Below are 22,731 nucleotides of genomic sequence, written 5' to 3' on the forward strand. Positions count from 1 at the left end.
GGCACTTTTCTCCTAAAATTATAACTTTCAAAAAAATCAAAACAGACAATGACTATCAGCAACTTGTAATACTTTAAACTAAAGTTTTCTTGATGAGCCAAAATTTTGCAGCCAAAACTTCTCACTAAGTATTTTCCATTTTCTACCCTTCTTTCCATATTCTTTGAGCCTGAAGTGATGCAACCACTATCAAAAAGTTGTTCTTGGATCATATAAAGATATACTCTCTCCAGTTTACGACAGGATCCTGGGTATTCAGCTCCTTCAGTGGGAAGCCTTGAGAGTGGTGTCATCTTTTTTCTTAAAAGTCTGATTATAAATGCTACAAGCTACAGAGAAGAAACACTCAAAATTTTCTGATATGCTCTTCCCTGTGCAAAACAATAAACATGAAACAACACACACTTCTAACTGTTAATTTCAAATATTGTAAATATTTAATAAGACAGACAAAAAAACTAAGATTATCAAACCAGAAGTGCAAAAAGGATATGGTCATCTTTTCCACAAATTTATCATGTGCATCTTCTGATTTAGGGAACATCTTTATGTCGTTTTCTAGACGCTGGATCTGAAGTTCCATTGAATCAAGGTTGCTCTTGAGATTTTGAGCTGAAACTTAGAAAAGGAATGAGACAATGAATTAGAAAAACTTCTGGAATTCTGATTTAAAGAAAAAATGTTAAAGAAAAGCAATATCAAGAAAAGCAATGTCGGTAGAAGTATTCTTGAGGTAAAGAGAATAATTCCACTAAGCAGGCTCTCATTTTTCTGAATTACTGCTCATAAAAATTCTACCCTTCATAAAATAAGTGAGAATGTGTAATATAATATACCAAATCATCATGTTAAATGTGGGAATGTCACCATTTTATTCAGCCATTAGTTCAAATGGATCTATTTCTATTTAAATTTATTGATGGAAATTCTAATATTTCATTCTTTTAAATCTAATTTGAAGATTAAAGAGAAACTAAGGTTCAAAGAGATTTTATCTTATTAATGCATGTACTTGGCTATATAAATGATTTAAGGGAAAATTACAGAAAAGATCAAATATTTTTCTTTTTATTGAAATACACTGATTTCTATAAACCAACATCTGTGGAAGCCCTCAATACTTTTAACACCTACCGACAAAGATTTGGATACTAGGAGCTATTGACACTTTACACAAATACAAATAAAGAACATATGGTGAAACAGCAATAATATTAATTTTAAAATAAAATATTCTGTAATATCTCAATGTACCCTCAAACACTGTATTAATTATGGCTTTATTATCCTTGAAATTCTTCGCACCTTTTTTCCTGTCCTTCTCCTTGAAGACTTATCTCAAGGACCCTATTAAAAATGTGCTAGTATTGCATATTCATTTTACACCTTCTCCAGCCTGGTTCTTACAGGATCCTTTTCTACCTTTCACTTGCTCCATGCTCTCCTACTCCTGCCAGCATCTTTGAAGAATATTTTCTGACAATGATTTAAAGAATTAACTTTTTCCTAATTTGGAAGGCTATGACACTAAGTATAGGGCTTCCAGACTGTGGGTTGTAATATGCTTCCATGTGAAATAAAGCACATTCTTCAACCAGGGTGGATAAAAATCAATTATTTTTTTAAAAAATGAAATAATAAAAAAAAATTTTCTTAAATTTAAATCAGATTTTTTTTATAAAAGTTTTTTTCCTCAAAAAGCATATCTCAAGATAGTTTTAATTAAGATACATTATAGCTCAAAGATATCTCATCATGGATAGGGATTATAAATTCTAATTCTATGGTATAAGACAATAGATTCATGTAATGTTTAAGGATAGTTTTGAAATGAGATTACTGGTTCTGTGGATGAAGGGAAAGCAGTGGATGTATTGTTGCTTGATTTTAGCAAAGCTTTTGACACGGTCTCCCACAGTATTCTTGTCAGCAAGTTAAAGAAGTATGGGCTGGATGAATGCACTATAAGGTGGGCAGAAAGTTGGCTAGATTGTCGGGCTCAACGGGTAGTGATCAATGGCTCCATGTCTAGTTGGCAGCCGGTGTCAAGTGGAGTGCCCCAGGGGTCGGTCCTGGGGTCGGTTTTGTTCAATATCTTCATAAATGATCTGGAGGATGGTGTGGATTGCACACTCAGCAGATTTGCAGATGATACTAAACTGGGAGGAGTGGTAGATACGCTGGAGGGCAGGGATAGGATACAGAGTGACCTAGATAAATTGGAGGATTGGGCCAAAAGAAATCTGATGAGGTTCAATAAGGATAAGTGCAGGGTCCTGCACTTAAGACGGAAGAACCAAATGCACAGCTACAGACTAGGGACCGAATGGCTAGGCAGCAGTTCTGCGGAAAAGGACCTAGGGGTGACAGTGGACGAGAAGCTGGATATGAGTCAGCAGTGTGCCCTTGTTGCCAAGAAGGCCTATGGCATTTTGGGATGTATAAGTAGGGGCATAGCCAGCAGATCGAGGGACGTGATCGTCCCCCTCTATTCGACATTGGTGAGGCCTCATTTGGAGTACTGTGTCCAGTTTTGGGCCCCACACTACAGGAAGGATGTGGATAAATTGGAGAGAGTCCAGCGAAGGGCAACAAAAATGATTTGGGTCTGGAACACATGAGTTATGAGGAGAGGCTGAGGGAACTGGGCTTGTTTAGTCTGCAGAAGAGAAGAATGAGGGGGGATTTGATAGCTGCTTTCAACTACCTGAGAGGTGGTTCCAAAGAGGATGGTTCTAGACTACTCTCAGTGGTAGAAGATGACAGGACAAGGAGTAATGGTCTCAAGTTGTAGTGGGGGAGGTTTAGGTTGGATATTAGGAAAAACTTTTTCACTAGGAGGGTGGTGAAACACTGGAATGCGTTACCTAGGGAGGTGGTAGAATCTCCTTCCTTAGAAGTTTTTAAGGTCAGGCTTGACAAAGCCCTGGCTGGGATGATTTAATTGGGGATTGGTCCTGCTTTTGAGCAGGGGGTTGGACTAGATGACCTCCTGAGGTCCCTTCCAACCCTAATATTCTATGATTCTATGAAATGAGTTCCAATAGTTCATGGATTAGGGACCCAATCCTATGGGGCTCCAGGGGCTTCTGTTTAGATTATTTACGTTAATCTTTCTATCTACCAAATGGGACTCAGTGCTCAGTCTAGAAGATACCATCAGAGATGCTTAGTTTTGCAGTTCTCAAAGAGTGGATTTGTGTCTCCAGAGATAATATGCTTGTTAACAGCAAAAATGTTTTTAATTAAATAAATAAATATATAATATATAGAGGTGAGAAATAACAGACCACAACCTATTGTCCCTCTGCAGATTTGTGTACACAGAGTCAATCCCTTACCTCTCTCTAAAAGTGCAAAGTTTCAAAAAAGTTCAATGAACAGAAGACTGTTGGGGGCGGAATAGATCTGGACAAGGAGAAGAAGTCTGGAGATAAATGTGAGAAGGGAGGGACAGGCAGTAGAAACAAAAGTGAAACTGTTTGACCAGCATATTGCAGAAGTCTTGAGGTCTTTCTGAGTGTACTCCTCATTGAATTGAGATCTACCATACTAGAAGGGAAAACCTATAATGACAGCAGGCCGTAAAAGAGACCCAGTTTGGGAATAAGAACCATTCAAGAAATATATGTTTGTTGATGACGTTTTAAAGAAAGTCACAGCAGTGAACTTGTGGAAGTCACTTAAGCACTTGGATTTAGAGACTGTTGAAGTGATAATCTCACTTTTAACAGCAGGAGCTTCTTCTGCTGGTGTAGAAAGAATATTTTCTTCCTTTGGACTAATTTATTCCAAATTGAGAAATCATTTGGGACCTGAAAAAGCAGAAAAGCTTGTTTTTCTTTTTCAGATTATGAACAAACATGAAAATGAAGGTGAAGACGACTGAGTTAGCTGCAGAAGCCAATACTTTAAGTTTTTCATGTTGACCAGGCTGACACAGTCGATTTAATTTTTGGGGTTTTTTTTTAATTTCATGTAATTATTTTAGTTAAATACAATGTTAACAAAAACAAACTTATTTTAAAAACTTGAATGTTTAACTAAATTTAAAAATTCCTATGTTTGTTTTGTTAAAATATTATATGTTTGCTGTTGAAGAAAAAAATCCAGAATACATAACTTTGTTGTTTTAGTTAAATAAAAATATTTAAATGCCTGTCTGGCGATGTTCTCCTTCTAATACAGCATGGCAAGAAAATCCTCCAAATACTAATGATTAATTCATATTTGAATTGGAGATTGTTTACCTCCCAATGACTTCATAAATATCTGGTTCAATTACCTCTGGTAAATGAAATAACCAAACAATCATTCATTTTTTGATGTAGCTGTAAAACTAATCTGAAAAGTTTTCAAAACAAATCACTTTAAAAATGTATATAGTGTATACTTTCTAAAAATGAAACCTACATCTATCTCTGCGTTGTGAAGAATATATATTAAGGTTATAACAACCAACAAGAATGCACTTTTATGTAGAAATCCATGATTAAATCGAGTCTTCCAGACTAGTGACTTAAATCATGTTTTAAATCAATTTAAATCAAATCTACCCTGTCCCCAACAGAGAAAGAAAAGGAAAAAAAAAGGATAGAACTACAGTATTAGCTGGCAATTTTAAATCTTTCACAGCTGTATTGGTTTTAGAATGGAATATGCAAAATAAAATTCTTGGCAGAATTTCAGCAGTAGAATGATACTACTGTGGTAGCAAAGTACTCTTGCTACAATGACATGAGTCCTTTCATAACTCAGAGTGGAGAAATTGCCAGAAAATATACACAGAAATTTCAGACATTGTAGGGGGAGAGAGAGAATAGGGGCTGGTGGAGGAATCAAACACCAAATATAGGAATATAAGAAATTAATTGATGTTCAACACGCACAGTTGAGTATTACTTTTTTTTTATTTTTTAATGGCAGGCCAGTAACTGATCTTCCACTGGAGGAGTTTAAAAAGAATTTGTCTTGTTTAAAAACCAAACCAAACCAAACCAACCAAAAAAAAAAAAAACACACCAAAAATATCTTGGCACTTGTTGCTTTTCTCAGGGACTAATTCTGTGAAATGAGCCTCAACTACTATGGTCTTCACTGGGAATTAAGGATGCCCAGAAACTGGCAGGGACAACTGTGAAGAGAGACCTTCATAATGAGGAAGCTCAGATGTATTTTTTTTAAACCTTAACCAATTCAACCCTTTTTTTTTTTTTTTTTTGGTAATTTGTTTTAGAAGGTTTGTTAACTAAAGAGATCTGATTCCACAAGAGGTGTCTCCTTCACATTCTCCCTCACCCTCACCCCCATTCTCCCTCACCCTCACCCCCATTTGATATGGTTAGAACATTCCACATCACAATTATTTCCATTGTACCAGTGGGAGGACAAACATGGAAGGTGAAGCAGGGTTATAAGGGAGAATGCTCTCAGCAAACCCAAATGTATTCAGTATAGGAAGAAAATACTGACAAAGCAGGTTGCTATTTGTATTTAAAAAATCTTGAAGTACTGACTTCCTCCTTTAATTTCCTCTCTGATCATACAAAACAGTTAGGTTCGGTTTAATACAAATATGTATGGGCTATCTCTACACGCAAAATATGCATTTTTGAACCATATTCTGCCATCTGCCTTCTGATGTGCACCACATATAGCTGTGGAGCTCACAAAAATCAGTCCCTGAGGTTGGACAAGAAATCACAATAGCATATTTTCCAAGATTAACCCTTTAATATTAGTGTACTGTTTCACAGCCAGATCCTTCCTCAGCATTACTTTCTGAGAGTCTAGAATTTTGCCGCTTTCATTATAAAGGAAATGTCTTTGACACAAACTAGCAAGCTTTTAATGACAGTGGAGACAGCTTTATAGACGACTAGTCTCACTCTAAGGCAGATATCTACTGATTGATTACAAGGTCTCTTTGTTGAATGTTTTATGTCTTATACCATATCACTGCATACAAGATGCAGTACCAAGCCATTTAAAACTACAGTTATGTAGTTCTTTCCTGCAGTTTATCTGATTGTGCTTCCAAAGTTCATTTTAATAAGGGGACTCAGTTGATCTATAGGTGTAATACACTAGACACCTTTTCACAGGTTTTCATTTTTTATTAAATTGGTAAGTTTTGCTGTTTCACAAGTGACTCACCCAGAACACTTACTATGAATATTTATCTTTTTCCTTTTCTTTTTGTACTTAAAATAAAACGGTGTGATTAAAAAACAATAAATCAAAAGGTTTTAAACTAAAAGACAGGAGAAGTCTCACACACACACACACAGTGGAGGCACAGATAGCGAAAAAAATGATGCAGATGTAAATCCACTACACACAACAAAAATCTATTAAACTGACCCTGTTCTCATCTGAACCCATTTCGTATTGGTGTAACTTCATGGAACTTAGTGTAGTTACTGCCAATTTAAAGCGGCAATAAGTCATAAGTATCAAATTCCAATATACTGCATCTATCTTCTTTTATTGATTATTTTAATTGAGGGGAGAGGGTGAGATACTAGATGAGCAGAAGATGCAATAGCACAGCCAACGTAGTGAGGCCCAGATCTTGCAAACATGACCCATGCAGGCTGACCTTTGCACCCAGTGCAAATAGTTTATTGGTTTATTCATTTTTGGTGAGCCTGAAGAGAATCAGTGATATTTATGTTGTAAGTGAAGAACTTGTTTGAATTACAACAGTAATAGGTTTTATCAGCAACGTGATATATTTGGATACAGAGAAAACAGCACAGAAGTAAAATGTGCTAGAACTGAAAAATAAATTAGAAAGATGGAAATGGTTATTTTGTTGGTAAAGAGAAAAGGAGCTGGTAAATAAACTGGCACAATAACAGAAAACAAAGTTTAACTGCATTCAGCACTGTGAAAATATTTAAGTGCATAATTGCCTAGCATAAATAGTCCTTTATCTTTGCATTTGAAATTTAAAAGTATCAAGACAAAACCAATTAACAATGACAAAAAAGTATAACGAGTTTCTGTGCTTAATTAATCCTCATATTAGATGAAAAATCACCCAACTACTTCCCTACTGGGTCTTGGAAATCTTAGTATGTTGAAATTGGGGGGGAAAACCCACATGGGATGCATTTAAAAGTGACTTTATTATAATTAGTGAACTACGAACAAGTTAAAACTTCCCTGGATTCAGAAGCACACTACACAGTACTTGTGTTGGTGTCTCACTGACACCATGATCAAATAAACTTTTAAAAAGCTATACACTCTACAGACGCCAGGGTCTAACTCACCCCATGTTTAGATAATGAAAACAGATAGTAACAGCAACATTATAAAAGGTACATATGCAGCCAAGTGGAAGTAAACAACCTACTACTTTGAACAAATGAGGCACCTAGATGCCATGTTCTGAATATACCAAGTTTTTACATTTCACTCATTTTTATGTGTTTTTTGTCTCGTTCTCTGTAACAGATGTAACTCCTTCCCCATTTCCTAGGCCCTACACATCAGTACCCAGCATGCTAGATGCTCCTTCCCCAGAAGCCTGAGGAAAGGCTGCAAGTTTTTATTCCTGCACCAGTGTGACATGATGTTTAAACCCTGCATTAACAAGGTGGGGGTCACTATCAGGAATCAGAGACTGTGGCTTGTACCAGTCCAACACCATGATGGAAATTAGGCATGGAGAAAGACCACCCCTCAGCTACAGAGGCACTCCAGAGAGATTCTTTTTACAGGTTTCAGAGTGGTAGCCAAGTTAGTTTGTATCAGCAAAAACAACAAAGAGTACTTGTGGCAACTTAGAGACTAACAAATTTATCTGGGCATAAGCTTTCGTGGGCTAAAACCCACTTCCATCAAATGTATGGAGTGGAAGATACATTAGGCAGATATAAATACACAGTACATGAAAAGATGTGAGTTGCCTTAGCAAGTAGGAGGTCAGTGCTAACAAGACAATTCAGTTAAGGTGGAAGTGGGCTATTCTCAACAGTAGAATACTTTGTAGTGGTAATGAGGCCAATGTAATTTCAAACAGTTGACAAGAAGGTGTGAGTAACAGTAGGGGGAAATTAGTTTTTGTAGTCACCCATCCACTCCCAGTCTTTATTCAGGACTAATTTGACCGCGTCCAGTTTGCAAATTAATTCCAGTTCTGCAGTTTCTTGTTGAAGTCTGTTTTTGAAGGTTTTTGTTGTTGAAGAATTGCCATGTTTAAGTCTGTTATTGAGTGTCCAGGGAGACTGAAGTGTTCTCCGACTGGTTTTTCAATGTTATAATTCTTGAAGTCTGATTTGTGTCCATTTATTCTTTTGCATAGAGAATGTCCAGTTTGGCCAATGTACATGGCAGAGGGGCACATGATGGCATATATCAGATATGTGGATGGAGTTGGCAATGGATCCCTGCATCCAACCCCGTTGCCAACTCTGTCTGCATATCTATTCAAGGGACTCCATCATAGGACCTAACCACATCAGCCACACCATCGGGGCTCGTTCACCTGCACATCTACCAATGTGATATATGCCATCACGTGCCAGCAATGCCCCTCTGCCATGTACATTGGCCAAACCGGACAGAATCATAGAATCATAGAATATCAGGGTTGGAAGGGACCTCAGGAGGTCATCTAGTCCAACCCCCTGCTCAAAGCAGGACCAATCCCCAATTAAATCAGTCTCTATGCAAGAGAATAAATGGACACAAATCAGGTGTCAAGAATTAGAACATCCAAAAACCAGTCGGAGAACACTTCAATCTCCCTGGACGCTCAATAATAGACTTAAAAGTGGCAATTCTTCAACAAAAAAAACTTCAAAAAACTTCTCCAACGAGAAACTGAAGAACTGGAATTAATTTGCAAACTGAACAAATAAAGTGGATGGGTCACTACAAAAACTAATCTTTTCACGTACTGTGTATTTATACCTGCCCATTGTTTTTTCCCACTCCAAGCATCTGATGAAGTGCGTTTTAGCCCACAAAAGCTTATGCCCAAATAAACTTGTAAGTCTAAGATGCCACAAGTACTCGTCATTCTTTTTACACAGTAGTTTCACCATTTCTGTATCTACGCCCCTGAGAAATATTCATCTCTTAGTCAGAGATTTTTGATGCCAGGTGCAATTCAACAAAATTCAAACAATATATTCATTCAGACATGTGCATGTGCAATGAAACAGTGAGTCTTTTTCCCAGCAAACAAGAGTCTTTTCTACACAACAATCAGTATTTGCCTCAGCGACTATGGGTTTGCCCGAAAGTGGATCTGACAACTGTGTCTTCCCTAAAAACTCTTCTTAGCAAGCGTAGGTTTCCCAGAAAATCAAGTTGAGAGTGTTATGTTAGAAGAAACTCAACTAGCTGGACAACTGTGATGATACATGTGGCAAATGCTATCTGGGGTCTCAAAAACTCCCAAGACTCTTTTGGTGCATTTCTTTTGAAAAACAAAAACCACTGAAATGATGAAGATAATAACAATACTGAAATATTAATATAATCATATCATAACTGCTGCCTCAAAATTAAAACAATCTGATGCTAGAATACCTTCATAATTAATGTGGGGGTCAAACTGACCCCAATAAAATTGGAATGACTTTTTTTACTACACTAAAGCCACAACTGGTATTCGGATTAAATAAATTATAACAGGTTGTTCCCATCATAGTTTGAGAATATGTAAAGAAAGAAGAGGCAGTGGTTTGCCTGTCATGTTTTATTTCAATTTTGGTACGCGTTTGGGGTCCAGGAGACCCCAAAGATCTTAGAAGTGTAATATTTCATTTTTACCACTGACATTGAAGGGTCTAACTGACTCCAGTACCTTTTTAATGACTTTTTTTTACCAGTACACAGAAACCACAACAGGTAGGATGACAGAACCACTGAGGAAAGACTGAACTCCATCCTAGTTTGAGAATACTTAAGAAGCACAGATTTGGCATGACAATTTTCATTTACATTTTTGCACACATTGGGGTCAGATAGGCCCCAAAACATTAGGAGGTTATATAGAACAAGGGAAGAATTTTCAGCAGTTTTAAAAAACAAAATTCAGAAAACAGTTCAGATTCAAGTCTGAGGCCAAGATGATCATCAGTACTAATGGATCTTTAGACAGGAAGTCTGAGGGATGATTTACACATGAAAGAGTTGTACTCCTCCATTGACAAGTGCCCAACTTTCATTAACAGCACTGCTAATTATGTGTGGAAATAGATTACAACGTATTTGAATTAGCATGTGTAGGTTCTGCACAAAATCCCAAAGGCAGTCTCATTTGCTTGGAAGTGTTTGTAAGTGAATCAATGACATCATCACAGCTTCCAAGCAGCTAGAATTTAAAGAAAAAGTCACAGTCAAATGTATGGATATTTCTAAAAAAACAGCCAAACAGTGGAAACACTGCCAGACGTTTGTAGAAACGTGTATCTTACGAGCACATAAGCATGGAAACTGCGTTCTATTGATAAAACCTTATATTTTGATTCCTAAGATCCTAACAAATTGAATTTTGTTTCTTCAACTGACAACATTTTAAGCCTCAGCTCATGGATAGAGGTAACAACGAAATTCAAAAGCACTTGCGTTATTCAACTAAATGTCTTAACTAAGATAAAAGTACAAGGGCAAAGACTTACTCTCTACATTTATTGAAGTATTTTAGTTTTTGACACACAGGACAAAAGACAATTTTGTAGATAATCTGTAAGATGTCCCTTAACTAGCCAAACCAGCGTCATTCAATGACATTTTTAAAAACAGAAAGAAATGTCAGAGGTGAGATCTTCTCCTTTTATGTGGGGGAGTATGTCTGCCTTTTGTTTATGAAGTAAACAACCTTTAGGTACTTATTGATTCCTTGGTGATTCTGAATACTCTGAAAGCATCAGTAGTCAAGCAGGTCATTCCCCAATCTTTCTGAGCATATCTTCAATGCAGTTAGTCTGGGCTAACATGGGTGGAGCATCCCCACAGCAAAACCCTATCCATGCAAGACCAATGTAACTGCATCCACAATGGTGCTGTACTAGCTCGCGTGCTGGGCTGGATTTCTAGCAGGCTATCCCATGGCATGTAGTGTTGCATTAAACTGGACACTCTACAAATTCAGTCGCAGGATGCTCTCTCTCACCCCTGATAGGAGAAGCTGTCTGTGGCAGTGACATGAGAACAGTACTTTATGTAAATAACTTCCAAGTGAACTTATTCATTATTAATTCAGACAGTTCTGCTAACGAAAACAAAACAGCATTTCCCAGAAGAACTTTTAATGAGAATGTCATTAAGGAATTCAGTAATCTGCCTCAGAGCTGGACCCTGAAACCTTGGGGTCCTCACAAGTCTGCCAAGTAACAGGGAGGGTGCCCTTGTCAAATCCAATACTTTTTCATGAAATATTTCAGATGCGATGAACTGGCATTTTCTGACAAAACACGGTCTCATCGGAGTTCAGCTCACGTTATGTGTGTACATATGTGCTTGCACCCACCCACCCCTTGCTGTTTAGGAAAGGTATTCGAGTCTTTATTTTAAATAAATACATGTTAAATGTATATTTACATATATAATGCTGCATGTATGTTTTCCTTGTTTCCACTCATCAGTAAATCATTGTGAAGGATTTACTACTTAAGTATTATGAAGGATGACAAATAAGAAGATGTTTTCATTGGCTTTGTGATGGGTCATGGACATTTGATAAGAGTCTTTGGAGGTTTTGGGTCAGTAAGCTTGTTAATAATAAAGAGGCACGATACTGTGTACATGCAGCAAAATGGAACTTCTTTGAACAGGTGGCCCTTGCCATAAATATGTGAGTACTGAACCAGTATTCTGTCACGGCTCCCTCCCCAAAGTGGCCACTTGCAAAGAAAAAAAACAACAACTTTAGTTCTTTTAGTCTGCCAGTCAGATTTTGCGTACACCATATCCCTCCTTGATTTCACAAGCTCCAAGTTCTGTAGTACATTATCTACCCTGCATATTGAAGGAAAACTCAGTTTTACCAAGATAAATCTGTTTTGTTTCATATTTGTTTAATGTTTTTTAAATTTATTAATCATTAGGATCATTTAAAGTGTCAATCTGAACACTTTCTAATTTTAAGATTTTATTCATAAAATAAAAACAAATGCTGTTCTCAAAATAACAAGGACTTCCTATGTGCCTACCTGCAAACAGCAAATTTTATTTTCTCCACTAGTATACTATCGCTGCCTAATAAAAATATGAGCTTAAATAAGCAACAACATATTGACTAATATGGTCAAGGTAAATGCTGATTAAACTAAAAAAAGTTTTCAAAATGTTATTTTTATGCATATGTTAAATTCTATTAGTGGATCTGAAAACTCACCATAAATCTATGTAATTTTTAAGGAGTGTGTTTAAAAATGTGATCACAAACAGCATCCAACAAATACAAAATCAAAATCCCAATTCCTATTGCAATATCTACATATTTGTCCCAATGCTTGGGCATTAGGTAGTGCATCATTTCCACTTATGATCATATATTAACCTCCATATATTAACCTCCTGACACTGGAATTCTCAATATAGGATGTCAAAATTAGGGTTTCTAATCATCAAGGAACACAGCTTTAAGCGGGCTTTAAAAGGGCCAATATCACAAAGCAGAAAACAATTATGCTAAATCAGCTGGGAGGAAAAATTTAATCAGAACAAATTTAAATGATAATTAGGAATTATTAAAGAACACTTTACAAGATTCCCAAAAACCACAATCAAGGAAGAAGGTTGCATTGGTTAAAAACCCAACGTGTTCAGAGAGTATGTGAAGGCAGCACACCCTCTCTCTCTCTAATGTATAAGAAATGGAAGAAAGAGGAAGTTGACAGTAATGAATACAAACTAGAAGCTAGGAATTGTAGATAACTGATAAGGCAAGCAAAAAGACACAAGGAAAAAATCTATGACTGGTAGAGTTAAGGACAATAAAGAGAAAATTTTGAAGTATATTAGGAACAAAAAAGATAGATCTCCTAATTTCTACATCATGCATCTTAACAAACACCTACATCTTTGGTGACTATGTTTTACTACATTTACCTTCTATTTCTCTTTCAAATTATTATACTGTAATTCTGATTCGGTGGTGAATGTGATTTTTTAAATGTAAACCAACAATACAGTTGATCTGCATTAGTTTCTGACAATATTTATTTAAAATAACCCTAGTATTTGATAATATACCAACAAATAAGCTGATGTGAAACACCATAAACTATTAAGCCAAGATCAATGATAATTGCTAACACTGAAATCTATTAAAATAGAACAGCTTAAAAGCATTCCCAACTTCATCTAATAACCAAACCATGTCTATTTAAGAGTGTTTTTTATATCAAGTATAATGGATATATACAAGAGATAGAAATCCCTAGGAGATTAACAGAGTATCCACAGAATTATTTTTCTGAAAACCAACTGTAACCTACTACCAAATCACTGTTTTAACAACCCTTCTCTCTACTAGAGCATTATTATTACTATTTACTTAAGCCATATCTAGACTACAGAGTCTAATGTCAGTGTAGCCCCCGAGTATAGATGCTGCATATGCAGACAGGAGACATCCTTTTGCTGGCAGAGCAATACCTCCTTCCCAAGAGACATCAGCTAAATGGACAGACTAACTCTTCAGGGTGGGTGTGTGTGTGAGAGAGAGAAACTGTTTTGTTGTTTTTTTGTTGTCATTTTAGCTGTGTCAACTGGGAGGGTGATTGTTTTTACACTCTTGGCTGACACAGCTGTACCTGAATAACTGTGTTGTGTACAGCAGGCCTCAGTGTCCTAAGTGTGTAAAAACAGGCATAGAAACAAATAAAAAACAAGTAAATTTGCCAATATTTTTCATTGATTGAATTCTCAATCCCAGTCCCATTTTTAATACCATAGCATAACCCAGAATGAGAAAAGGAAATTAAACAGATGTTACATTAACGAGAAAAAAGATTATGGATCAACAACCCATTTCAACAGTATAGTCCATTTTAATGGTTAAGTGAAAGCGTATTCATTTATTTACAATAAATGTTTTATCCTAAGTAAGGACAAGTGCTAAAAATCCCCTCTCTGGGGTTGGTTCTAGAAGCAGGTGTTATGTTACCCTTAGCAAATATAAAATTAATGGGGGTCTGGTAACTGGTTATCCCCACCCTGCAAATCAGACAGCAGCTCACTCTTACTGCAGAAATTGTTACAGCTGCAGGGAGAACTAAACTCTCCTGTGAAGCTTTGGTGGCTTCCCATGCAGTAGTCTGCATGGGTCTGCAGATTTTGGAATAATAGGACGCTTGGCATTTGAACACTGAAAAGGGGAAAGGTCAATGACAGCTCAGGGCAGCTGCTTCCTTCCCTACTTTCACAGCTGCCAGAACAGTGACAACTTGTCTTAAAGTTAAAGATCCAATAAAACTATTACTACTTGTCTGAAAGATTCCTGCCATTCACATTTTTTCCCCCTTATGTGGGCAAAAATATTAAAAATCATCAAAGAATTCACCCATAGTCACTTTGCAAAAACAAACAAACAAAGTCCTTGTTATGGTTGCTGACAAAGATTCTGTAACATAATTGCCCAAAGCTGAGATATATATACTCAAAAAGCAGTTTATCTGAAACTATTAACTGATATGCAATCCAAATATACAGTATGTGCTGGTATTGTGCAACACAACATTCTTCACAGGAGATACTGTAGATTGTAGTTAAATACAAACTGCTTAATTGTGATAATGGCAAACAAACATCTGTGAATGGAATGTGTAACTTCTTCTTACGATAGTGTAGACTGTTGTGATTTAAAGCTTAATTATGGGACATGACAGGGGTGGTGTGGACTGGGAGGGCAGAAAATCACATTAGCAATTTCAACTTCGCTAAAGAAAAATGGAGGTAAAGTGGTTTACTTTGCTTGCACATAATTATAAAGTAACAGTAGAATCATTAGAACCAGACTGCATTTTACTGATATCCCTTCATTGTTCAGTCCAAACTATTTGAATCCTTTCTAATCCTATTCTAATCTGATCCTTTCCTTAATGGTGCTAAATTATAGTTAGATATGTACGAATGATCTCAATCTTTCCTTGGGGTTAATTCAAGTGTAAAGATATCATTTGAACTGCTAGTGAGTGACATGAATTTTTTTTAAAATAAATCTTATAATTTTACCTACATTAGTCATTAATAACTAGCAAGACTGACAAAAAAGGGATTCATATCACAATACTTTGCAGTATTCCTTTTCCCATATGTTGTGGACACCATCTTTCTAGCCAAGGAGAACTGGGTGGGACTACCTCCCAGAGCATAAGATAGAGGGGCCACTGTATGTGGGGAATCCTCTACATTACTACACAAGCAGGTAGGCCACCTGTCTCCACACTACTCCTAAGCTACTGCAAGCATAAACCAGAGCCTACACTGTACATAGATCTTCCACAAGTCAGTACAGAGCCCAACTAGTAGGCAACTAGGTGAGCTCAGCTGTACTTTGACACATAATTAGTTTGCTATATAGTGTGACAGATATTGTAATCCCAGTATCTTTGGGGTCCATTGTTTTAAGTGAATGGTTCATATCTGACTGTGTTCTACACCACGGCTCCTACAGGAACTAAAAACATTAAGGCAAATCGGCAAGTTTAACCCTCCACCTCATACCCCAGAGATATATCACTGCCTGGGGAGGCTCACATATACTAGTACAAACTGGATTCTCCAGTGATAAACGGACAAAGAAAGGACTTTTGAATAAAAACAGCCTGAATTTGAATGGATTTGAAGTTCTTCTTTCTGAGCAAGCAAACAAACAGAACCTTCTATCCAAGAGAGGGCCCCCAATCCTTGCAGAAGGGTTGGAAAGACTTGGTAAACTTTCAACATGCATACATGAACATTTAATGTTTTTATATGTTTTCTACGTAATACTTTTACCTGAAGAATGAATATGCTTGATGAGGAAGAGCTGTGTTGATAACTTGTAACTGCTGGCAATACAGTGTTCACAGCCCTCAGAGAGAAAGCAGACTCAAGGGGAAGGCTGGGTGCTCCTTAGTTGCACCCAGGCTCTGTTGGCTGTAAACTCTATTGTCCCTTAAAGGCTTATACAAGATGCCACACCACCACATGCATATCACTAGCAAGACAGTAACAAACCCATGCTAAATACGGTGCTGGCTCTTTTTGCACTGAGTCCAACAGATCCTGCTGAAATACACACACAGAAAGACCAAATGAAACAGTGCAGTCCTATTCTAAAATGCATCTATCAAAAAATTCCCAGCTTCCATGATGTCACGAGTAATACAGTAGCCTGATGAATATGATCCACTACTAGGAAAAGTAATGTCCTCTTCCATATTGAGAAAATTTCCCATGGTCAAAGAATCTCTCTCTTCTCTGACAGTACTATGGTTTTGAGATTAAACATGATAGAAACATGGGGAGGGAAGAACGAGACAGGAGAAATGCTGGGATTTTTTTCTGATAACTATTAACTACCTCTCACCCAAATACACAAATAGCCATACAAAGTTTCTCTTCCTCCCAATATGGAATTTCCTCTCAAAATTACAGTTTTTTTTTTTCTTTTTGTTTTTTTTTACAGATGAGTCTGGAACAATCTTATGTAAGTTCTGACATTTCACAGCCCACCAAGGACAGAAACTGTAGTTTTACATCATGAGCAAAACCCAAAATCCCACATTCCAGGAGTCCTGTTGCTACCCTTGGTACATCAGATAGGAGATATAAAAGTAAATTTACAATATAAAAGAGAAAACTTTATTGTAGGTTATTTTTAGAGGTTCCTAATATTGATCAGTTATTTTTCTCTGTGTAGCCTGGACAGTTGGATTTACAGTAGCTTGATTTTGCCAGAAAGAGATTAAAAACATTTCAAATACAAATACGTAAAGATCATTTAAATATATAAAAAATGCCTTTTTTCTGCAAAACATGTTACCTCTACCAAATGAATGGTGGTCTGCTGTGGCATAAAAAAGTTTTGTTGCCACTCACTGGAGATGATGTGCATTAATCACTTGTGGCTTCACTATTTGTGAGTTATGTGACTACCTCCAAAACCTGCCAATAAAACTTTCATAATACCCCATCATATATTTCCTCTTAATATCCTTAAGTAACAGAGCCAGATGGCTGGAAACATCGAATTAGCTGACTCTGTACATCCTCTGAAGATTCTTTGGATGCAGCAACTGAACAACACAATCTTTTTTGGGTGGGCGTGGGGGATTTTTTTTTTTTTTTTTTTTTACAGGAACAGAACTTTGAAGACATACAGTAAAATTACAACAAAAAGTAGACTGTTTTCTTTCTTGAAAAATATTTATCAAAATGCTAGAACAAACAGAAACTGCTCATTTTTAATATTTTAACACTTACTTTTGAGAGAATCCCCCAAACACATAGAAACGTACACAGGTGAAGAGGCCATACTACAGTAGTACGTATATTTATGACAACAACACGACTGTTAGCGAAAGACTGATTCTGGAGGACTTCATAAAATGCCCAGCTACTAGTATGTCTATTTCTTCTTTGAAGCAATTCTACTAAGAATGAGCTTTCTATAAAAATCCCTGCACCAAATGATTAAACAAACATGTTGCTTTATATTTACATTCAGGCAGTGACATATGTATTTGCAAGGAGATGGACAGGATTATCTGATAGGTCCTCTCCACCTCTAACTTCTGTCATTCCACAATCAGTCACATCAGTGGCCTGAGAGATAGGACAGTACTCTAGCACACTACCAACCAGTATTTGAGAATAGTCTGGGTCAGTAGAGGAGGAGAATATTAAGAGGAAGTGTGCTTTCATTCTTCACAGTATCATTATTATACTGCCACTAGCTGTAAGCCATGCAAGAACATTTCCAGAGGAATAATTTACTGCACTTTACAAACAAAACAACAAGGTCTCTACCACAAAGATTACAATCAGGCAATAACAAAGGAAGGGGGGAAGAGATGCAGCAACATATGTGTGTTCTGAGTAATTTTATATTAACATACATACATAAGAATGGCCCTATTGGGTCAGACCAAAGGTCCATCTAGCCCAGTATCCTGTCTTCCAACAGTGGCCAATGCCAGGTGCCCCAGAGGGAATGAATAAAACAGCTAATCATCAAGTGATCCATCCCCCGTCGCTCATTCCCAGCTTCTGGCAAACAGAGGCTAGGAACACCATTCCTGCCCATCCTGGCTAATAGCCATGGATGGACCTATCCTCCATGAATTTATCTAGTTCTTTTTTTAACCCTGTTATGGTCGTGGCCTTCATAACATCCTCTGGCAAGGAGTACCACAGGCTGACTGTGCATTGTGTGAAGAAATACTTCCTTTTGTTTGCTCTAAACCTGCTGCCTATTAATTTCATTTGGTGACCCCTAATTCTTGTGTTATGAGAAGGAGTAAATAACACTTCCTTATTTACTTTCTCTACACTGGTCACGATTTTATTGAGCTCCGTCATATCTCCCCTTAGCCGCCTCTTTTCCAAGCTGAAAAGTCCCAGTCTTAGTAATCTCTCCTCATACGGAAGCTGTTCCATACCCCTAATTAATTTTGTATTACACTGATTTTATGCAACACAAACATTTCTGCTGACATTGCATAATCACATGGGAAAGGGGAAAAAAGCTAGAAGTTTTGGCAATTGGTTTTTGGACCAATGGTGAGTGGTTTGTTTGTTTGTGTGTTTGTGTGTTTTTTAAACACCCAGGAAAGCTTGAGAGGCTGCTTAAGTATTTAACTCTTAGGAAGTAGTTGATGCTTTGGGAACGAGATACAGAGAGAAGTTCCTATTTTCTTCTATCTTATGGGGAGGAAAGAAAAGAAGTGATGAGGCATTTTGGGATTAGGTTTGAACTTAGATCCTATCTTCAGAAAGACTTAATAGTAACCAGCTGACCCTTGTGCCAGTATCCACCACTGCATCCAGCAATAACTGCAGCTGCATTTTCAGAGAGTTTCTGCTCAAATGATTGGAAGGGGAATAATTAACAATGTTGACATTTAAATCATCACTAAGCCTCCGTTAATATCCCATTAAAGTAAACAAGTCACACCTCTTAAAACTACTGGGTCACACACTGCTCTCATACTGAAGAGAATTCTAGAGTAACTTCCAGGACTTCATCTGAATTATTCCAGATTTACTTTTGTGTAAGTGACAGCAAAATTGTACCCATTCTTTTAGTCTCTCTGTTTTCAGACTTGGGAAGACAACACTCAATCTCTTCACATTTGGAAGGTTTGCTTAGCAACTCTAAGGCTTAGAACCTTCTTAAAAAATAATCTTTGGCCTATGTTTGCAGAAAGCAAGGGGCTAAATTCATTTGGAATAGCATAAATAAGGCACAATACCCTGAAGAGAGGGCATCAGAACTAACAGATTAGGCACAAAACAACCCAAGTCTAGCTAGTGAAGTAGAGTATCTATCTATATACACATACACCCTGGGTGCACCAGGGGTCTTTCGTGTGTGTGTGTGTGTGTGTGTGTGTAAGGAGGAAGGCAGCTTTGATCATACTAGACTCTGAAACCTTCACAATGTAGTTTTGTTATAGGTGTGCTAATAGAGCAAATGGAAACACAGAACTTACATGTACATAGACAACTTTCCCCAAAGATATTGCATTATTTATGACCTTCAAGACCTGGACTGAATACCAGGAAAAAAGGCAGCAATTGTATTTTTTTCTATTTGAAATTCACAGCCTCCTGATAATGAGTCACTTCAAAAATGAGAAACATGTTATCAGAGTGAACTTTTTCTGAATCCTGGATGACTGAAAGGTATAAATGCACCTTGACTTCCTGATCTGAGAGCAAGAGAGAGGAAAAAGCAGAAGTCAAAGAATAAGGCCTCAATGGTACTTCTCTGAACACCCACAGAAGAGGAAATAATTCCTTGAACAATGGTATACCAAGAATCAAGCTGGGTTTTGTTAGGGAGGAATAATTCCTCTGCATTAAAAATGTGCCTTGACAAAGAACATGTGTATCCTACATCCAGAGTTCATTCTGCAATGAAAGGATGCAAAAACTGTGTATGCTTTTCCCCATCTGTGCCTGAAACCGCCCCCCACTACACACAATCACAACAGTGATTTTACTAAGCTACCAAGACCTCCGTTTTCAGTTTTATTGCATCCTTTGTGATTTTCTATGTGCTCTGTAATTTTCAATGATTTTTTTTCAGACTATTAATTTAATCATTGGTGAATTAAATGAAAAAAATCAATGCTGAAATATAAACATTCTGTCTTCTATGTTACAATAAGTCTTCAGCTCAGGGATGTATGATATTCTTTGTTACAGTTAACAATTACTTCTTCCCCTTTATATTTATTTATAATGCTTACATCCGCATTTAATAGTCTTAGAATTATGTACCACATGCTGATATGAAAGAACACATGATTCAAAATTAGTGGTTAAAGCTACTAACTTATTCTCTACTCACAGAGAAGGAATGGACAGCAGCCAAATATGTTTAGCCCCCCTGATAATGTGCCTCAACCCTGTTCTTGAGGGATAAATGCTAAGGCTTCACAAACATTCAGTCTAAATGTCCCTTCGATACCTGGTTTCTATACAAAGTCTGCAAAGAATGGTGCCAATTGTGAAGTGATTTTTGCAAAGTAGACACCTGTTTTCAAGGAACCAAACTCAGACCTCCAGGTTTTTAACATAACCATCCAACCACCAAGAAAAGGTAAGAGCTTTCCATTGCTATTAACCTCACATAGATTAGAACTGGTTACCTACAGGTCAAAGGCTTTATTTTTCCCCACTAAATATCTAGTGATCCATGCAGTTGCACAAAATCATATTTTTAGCAGAGATGAGGAACGGGCTATATTTCTGTTTTGTCTATTCAAAAGCCAAACTGAATTTTGTGATCATTGCAAAACAAAGCCAAACTGCTTCTCTCTCTCTCTCTCTCTCTCTCAAAACAATGCACATTTCTTTCAGCTTGCATTTTTATTTCCTCATATCCTATGTAGAGAGTGCCCCAAGGAAGTGATAATGTTACAGAATGAAGGCTGGTAACAACTGATAGTGGGCTGGCACACCTAACAAACACGCTTGACTGAGACTGGGAGTGGAGTTCCTTTCCCACAAAAAAATGTTGACTTTTAAAACCTGGTGCCTAATTTTTACTATATTTTATATATAAGATCGTATTATACACACGTGGGTACATAGCAGGCAGGCTTGATGGACAAACTAGCATGACATACACACACTGAAGGACCATATCTTGTTAATTTCCAGAAACCGAATGGGAGAGATGGAGAGGAAGATGATAAAGCAAAGTATTGAGAACTGACACAGAAAGAAGCAGCAATAAAAAGGAAGCTGCAGCAGAAGACAAAAATGAAAGGAGGAATAACATGGACTGTGTTAAATACTTTCCAACTGCCATGGTCAAAAATTTAAATGAAACAACACTAGCCAGAATCTTTCAGTTTCTTGCATTACAACCAAGAGCTGTAACAATTCGGCCCCATATCATGGAGAGTTGCTATCAGGAAATGATGGTGACAGCCACCCTAAATGAATTAAGTGTGTGGCTCTAGAAGATAGCTCAATGTGCTCAAAGGACAATTTCCTCATCTTTAATTTCTAATTAACCACCACCCGTACACGGAGTAAGCCAATCACATGGCAGAAGAAGCAGATATTCTGTCACACTCTTGTCTCTCTTAACATACACATTTTCATTTTCATATGTACATGTAGAAAATTTCTTCCCATGAACCCTCTTTTGTTTATAACATTGTGAAGACTGAAGTTCTGGGTCTTAGTTATGGTTCTGTTACAGCATATTCTGTCTTGTTTGTTGATTCCAATTTTTTTTCTGGTTTTTCATTGTTATTTTTATTTGGTTGTGTTGTCTGTTCATTTTGTGCACTTCCACCATTTCTTCGGTTGTTTTACTCCGTGTAAACTGTGTTGTAGTTCTTCTACTGTTTACATATTTAACATGGTAAGAGGTATGTACATAACAGAGGAAGAAGCCAGGAAAGCCCGTGCAGAATTCCTGCTGTCTGCAAGAATTCTCACATATTTTAGTGGAATTTTCAGTAGTTTTCTTTTGGCCTCACAGCAGCATTGCAACCATTTAGTGAAAAGAGCATGTGAAATGTAAAGTCACACTTGCCACATACTACTAACCCACACTTGCTTAATGATCTCTATTTTCCTCAAGACTGATCATAGAACAAAGGAACTTTCCCAAGAGATCCCACAGCCATCAGCTACTTCATTAATGAATCAAATGCAATGATGAACTTGAGGAAAAACTGTGCTATAAATAGCTAAAAGAATTGGAAACAGAGTGGTCATATACTGATATTAATATTTTCTTACTGAAAAATAACTTCATGGAGACAACAGGGGAAATACCTATGCATTATTTTAGTACTTCACTTATTGGCATTGTTGATTACAACGATTAAGTATTATTGTCACACTATAATTTTCTCTTCATTATGTCATATATGCACAAATAATTCATAACTACTTTACTTTTTAAACAGATGATTGTTTAGTGACCTATTTATCCTTGTGAGTGCCTGGAATATGTGGAAGGTCATAAACCTAATTTCCTTGGCCAGAGAAGTAATTTACTAGAATTCATAAGTGTTCTTCCTG

General features: G+C 37.0%; 1 protein-coding gene across 3 annotated transcripts in view; it reads right to left on the bottom strand.

Moving 5' to 3' along the window:
- DIAPH2 (diaphanous related formin 2) overlaps positions 1-22,731 on the bottom strand; it is an 837,317-nt gene that overhangs the window by 311,522 nt on the left and 503,064 nt on the right. For all 3 annotated transcript variants that reach the window (XM_077825677.1, XM_077825676.1, XM_077825675.1), the window contains one exon: positions 493-618. In XM_077825677.1, the coding sequence (XP_077681803.1) occupies positions 493-618 (126 nt within the window). The remainder of the gene's footprint in view (positions 1-492; positions 619-22,731) is intronic.

This window comes from Eretmochelys imbricata, chromosome 9, assembly GCF_965152235.1.
Source record: "Eretmochelys imbricata isolate rEreImb1 chromosome 9, rEreImb1.hap1, whole genome shotgun sequence".
Classification (NCBI taxonomy): Eukaryota; Metazoa; Chordata; order Testudines; family Cheloniidae; genus Eretmochelys; species Eretmochelys imbricata.